The sequence below is a fragment of the Alligator sinensis genome, unplaced genomic scaffold (assembly GCF_000455745.1).
Source record: "Alligator sinensis unplaced genomic scaffold, ASM45574v1 scaffold616_1, whole genome shotgun sequence".
NCBI classification, from domain to species: Eukaryota; Metazoa; Chordata; order Crocodylia; family Alligatoridae; genus Alligator; species Alligator sinensis.
Genome location: NW_005843002.1, coordinates 114763 through 119141, shown reverse-complemented (window position 1 = coordinate 119141; position 4379 = coordinate 114763). Strand labels below are relative to the sequence as shown.

At 41.8% G+C, this 4379-nt stretch overlaps 1 protein-coding gene across 3 annotated transcripts in view; it reads right to left on the bottom strand.

The window, feature by feature from the left end:
• The window catches only part of TSPAN14 (tetraspanin 14), an 82235-nt gene that overhangs the window by 47804 nt on the left and 30052 nt on the right, over positions 1-4379 (bottom strand). For all 3 annotated transcript variants that reach the window (XM_025193042.1, XM_014526284.2, XM_006036697.3), the window contains exon 2: positions 728-825. In XM_025193042.1, coding sequence (XP_025048827.1) covers positions 728-808 — 81 coding nt within the window. In that variant the 5' untranslated portion in view covers positions 809-825. The remainder of the gene's footprint in view (positions 1-727; positions 826-4379) is intronic.

Below are 4379 nucleotides of genomic sequence, written 5' to 3'. Positions count from 1 at the left end.
TCCTGCCTATGCAGGGGGTCGGACTCGATGATCTATTGAGGTCCCTTCCGACCCTAACATCTATGAATAAATACAAACGTAGCATAGTACGACAATAAGGGCTTGATGCCATCTTCTGTGTCCTTCTGCGGACTTTGTTTGAATTAGCATCAGGTAAGTCAGTCTACATTATTTGAAAAATAAATGAACTGAGACTAAGTTAGCTGACTTTCTTCATACTGGAAAAGCTTCAATAATTTCTATATACTAAGTATTTACCATTCCTACACAGTAAATTTAATGGTTCCAGCCTAGAGCAGTAGTAAACGCAGCAGCATGTTGAGAAAAGACTATTCAGCTATCCAGCCCAATTTTGCAAATTAAACTACCAAAGCAGGAGAAGTCCATAGGTCTAGTTTTTTCTATTGTGACTCATCTGTAGATGAGATGTCTGAGGTTTAGAGACTAGACAGTAAGCTGATTTATTGTGTGACCAAACATGTAAGCTCCCTTGAACAAGGATGTTGTTTCTCTCCAATTTGTATCATGATGGCTACATTATGACAATGCAAATCAGTAATAATGAAACATTTGGACAGCTGTCTGCCACCAATGTAAAATTTGAAATATAGAAAATATGGTTGGGCGTAGTACAAAATTCCGTACCAACCACTGTCTGTAACTAGCATGTACATGGCCAAGCTAAAGACCTTGTATTACAAAAGGACAACATTTGTCTTGAACTCACCCAGAAGATTATGTTGTAACTGAAGAGCAGGTATTTGTACCAACAGCTGACTTCTGCATTAGAGTATCGGTAATAGTGCATCTTCTATAGAGCAATGCCTGCAAAGAAGGGAAGAACAGGTAAATGGTTGGTTTAAAAAAAGGCTCAATTATCACACTGGCTTCTACATCCGCTGGCAAACTACTTGTGGTCTTAGCGTTATTTTTTTATTATTATTATTTCTTCCATATGGCAAAAAAAGACCACCCCCAAACAAGAAAAATGTTTGATCAAATTTGAATCTGGAATACCTGCATCAATGGAGAACCAATTCTGCACTAACAGTCACCACCCCTTTCACATTTCCATCTGTCCCCAGGCACAAGCAGCACTTGTACTTTGTGTACTCATGATTTATTATTTTCCTACCCCAATCAGTTTTACAAGATTTTAAGAATATGTTCAGAAAGAACAGTGCAGGGAAGATCCATTGTTCAGCTGTGCCACCTGTTCTATCACTGTCATATTTTACGTTTCTCTATTTTATCAAGTTTGCATAATTATTTTTATTTTGGTCAGGACAAGAGTCACGCAGTTACAAAAGCTTTGATTTGCATTGCAAGGTTCCTTTTTCTGGGCTGCTACTTGTACTCTACAGAGGTCAACTTCATCCACAATTGTTTCTTAGTGTTGCAGCACCAGATTTAACCCGATTGTCTGAGTAAGCACTGAACTTTCTGAAGTAAGCAATGTGATACCAAACCCACCAAGCCCAGTTTCACTATAAAAGCTGTTAAATTGGAAAAGTGCCCTCAAGAGCTTAAAATGTGGGAAAGATTACAGCAGCAAACACCAGTCAGTCTGAAAACTGAGTGGGAAAAGGGTTACCAGCACTTGTCCATTGAACCCTCTAATCACTTGTTTAAAGGATTTCCTCCCTACAAAAGTGTAATGAAGGTTCAGAAAGTGAAGGGGCTGGAGACATTTTTCAAATGGTCTTACCTCAAGTGTGGAAGTGAGGCAATGTTAACAAAACAGTGTTACAAGGAAAAGCAGGAGGAAGGCAGACACTCATCTTACTGCTGATAGGACTAGCATGCAACTCTACAGACTAGCCCAAAAAGGTAAGAGCCCACGTCTGTTGCCAGAGCTGTGTGGCTATAGGGCCAGACTGATTCAGTCACAATTCCTCCTCTTGATCTGGAGAAGGGAGTTACTTCACCCCTTCTCACAGCATCTTACTCCTGCATGACACCTGGGTATAAAGGAATGAAACTTCAGGGAAAAGCAGAACTTTTCTTTCTTCACCTATCACACTCTAGTTACTTATGTGGGAAGAGAGAATTTAAAGCAACCAGATCTTTCTCCTACCCTGACCACCATTCCCCATAACTGAAGTTCCAATCTGAGCAAGACCAAAGCCCCTTTGATTCTCTGGCACATCTGAAGTAAGGCTACAGTACCATAGCTGTAAGTCAAAGGGTGGAGAAAATATAGCCCACAGGCTGCATCTGACCTGCCAGTTGACCCTATCTGGCCTGCCAGCCACCACTGGGATCCTAAGGAGGGAGGGTTGTGCCCTGCGCTGCTCTGCTCTGCCACAGCCAGGGCCAGGTTGTGCAGCACTCATCTGCTTGGAAAGGGGCATGACAGCAAGGTGAATAGCTGTCCCACCCACTGCAATGAGTCGCTGGTTCTGTGGCACCACTAGGAGATGAGCCCATGATGGCTGCAGGAACACTTGACTTGGGATGGCTGCCCTGACCTTCAGTGATGCACAGTGGCAGCACCTCACCACAGCAGGTGAGCACAATGGCTATTCGGCACACAGCGTCACACCCTGTCCCATGCAGCCCTGACCGCTGGCAGCTGCGGTGCCAGGACTGCACACCGCCAACAGGAACCTGAGCAGGGGGGGTGGGAGGGGATGTATTTGGGGAAGTGGAGGAGTCTGCAAGCCATGCAATCTGGCCTGGTTCCAGCTGTGGCAGAGCAGAGTACCATGGGGGTCAGCCCTCCTTCCTCAGGCTCCTGGTGGTAGCTGGTGGGTCGGATAGGATCAATTGGCATCTTCTCACCTGGTCTCCCCTCCCTCCTCTGCCCTTAACAGCTCACCAAAACTCATTAACAGCTCAAATAATTGCCCACCCATGTCTTAGCCCAACACAAAATGGTCTAACATAAGGTTGTTACTTAAATTTTGTCCTGCAATTTGGGATGTAAGTTTATCACATGCTGTCATTACCACACACACACTAACCCCCACACCAACCATTTTCCACCCCAGATACAAAAATGTCCCTTTGGATGTAGAGAGAAAAGAAGAGTCCATTTTAAGAAAAACCTATTTTAAAAAGCATTACTAAATTATTTCTAGTAATGTATTGGAACTTAAATCAGGGTTGTGTTAAGTTACAAAGCCAAAAACTTGTTCTATGTCAAGTTTCAAATTCATGACAAATTTAGGTCCAACTTTTTGAAGTGGAAGCAGAAAAACAACAGCAAATCAAGTCCCGCTGGAGCGGTTGAATAGTAGGATAAAACAAAGCTATCCTTGTCCTAAGGGACTGAATGAGTGCAACACTGAATATCCTCTCTGGGAGGGAGATCAAGTTGCCTCACACAGATCAGGGTTTGACTTCCCTTCTGGTGTCTGGAAATTGCCTAGTAGGCATTTGGCAGAAGGGGAGGGAGGGGAAGAAGGTCAGCATTTCTGTATTTTTCTAAGAGAAGGGCTGCATATGGTTGTCTGTGCCCTCTCTTTGGCAATCTCTGATCATTCAGCAAACTGAGAATAAGATTCTTATACACTTATCATCCAGGCATGCAATGTCTCAACACCCCTTTGTAATGCAAGTCTCACAATGTTTGAAAATTCTAATAATTAAGATTTTCACTTTACTTAGGAGTTTCATTACTTATTTTGTTTCCAGAATCTGGAATAGGTAAAGATTTATGCATTCCTTATGGAGGCGGTTGGTAACTGGGCATTTTATTGCGGTATAGTGTCCTGCATCCATAGTTCCTGTCAAACTAGCTTTACACCAAGTGTGGATACCAAGAGATTTTGAAAAGTGAATTGCACCCATTTTTATATACCGTACTAAGTCGAAGCATGACTTGCAATAGCAATACCTTTAAACATCTGCATCCTGGTAAATAAGATAATTTTACCCAGAGAAGCTTTTATCCAAAACACAAAAAAACAGATGCAGATTTCACAGACAGAGGCTTATTTTAGAGACTATAAAAATTTATTGACAGAGAAATTACAGCCTATAATCCCCTCTCAAGGTGTGTATAGATCTTCCAAAATAGAAACAATGCTGAAGAATGTCTGCTACTGTTGCAACCCAGCACCCAAAAAGGAATCCCACCTGCTAATCTGACAAAGGAAAATGTTAAAAAAAAAATCTTCTATTTTTAAGAAATGCCACAGGATTCATTTTTGCTAACGACTTTTTTTTTTTAACTTGTATTCAGAAATGAAGGGTGAATGCATCCACAAAGCACTTAGAAGCTTGAATCCTGTCAATGCCACACAAATACGTGTGCATGTCAATTTTCTTTTTCAAAATAAACAGGAGCTCTACTTTGTGACCATTCAACCTATTATGACAATTTGCCTCTTCATCTGTCAAGCTCATACAACAAAAAAAGAAAACATGCATTA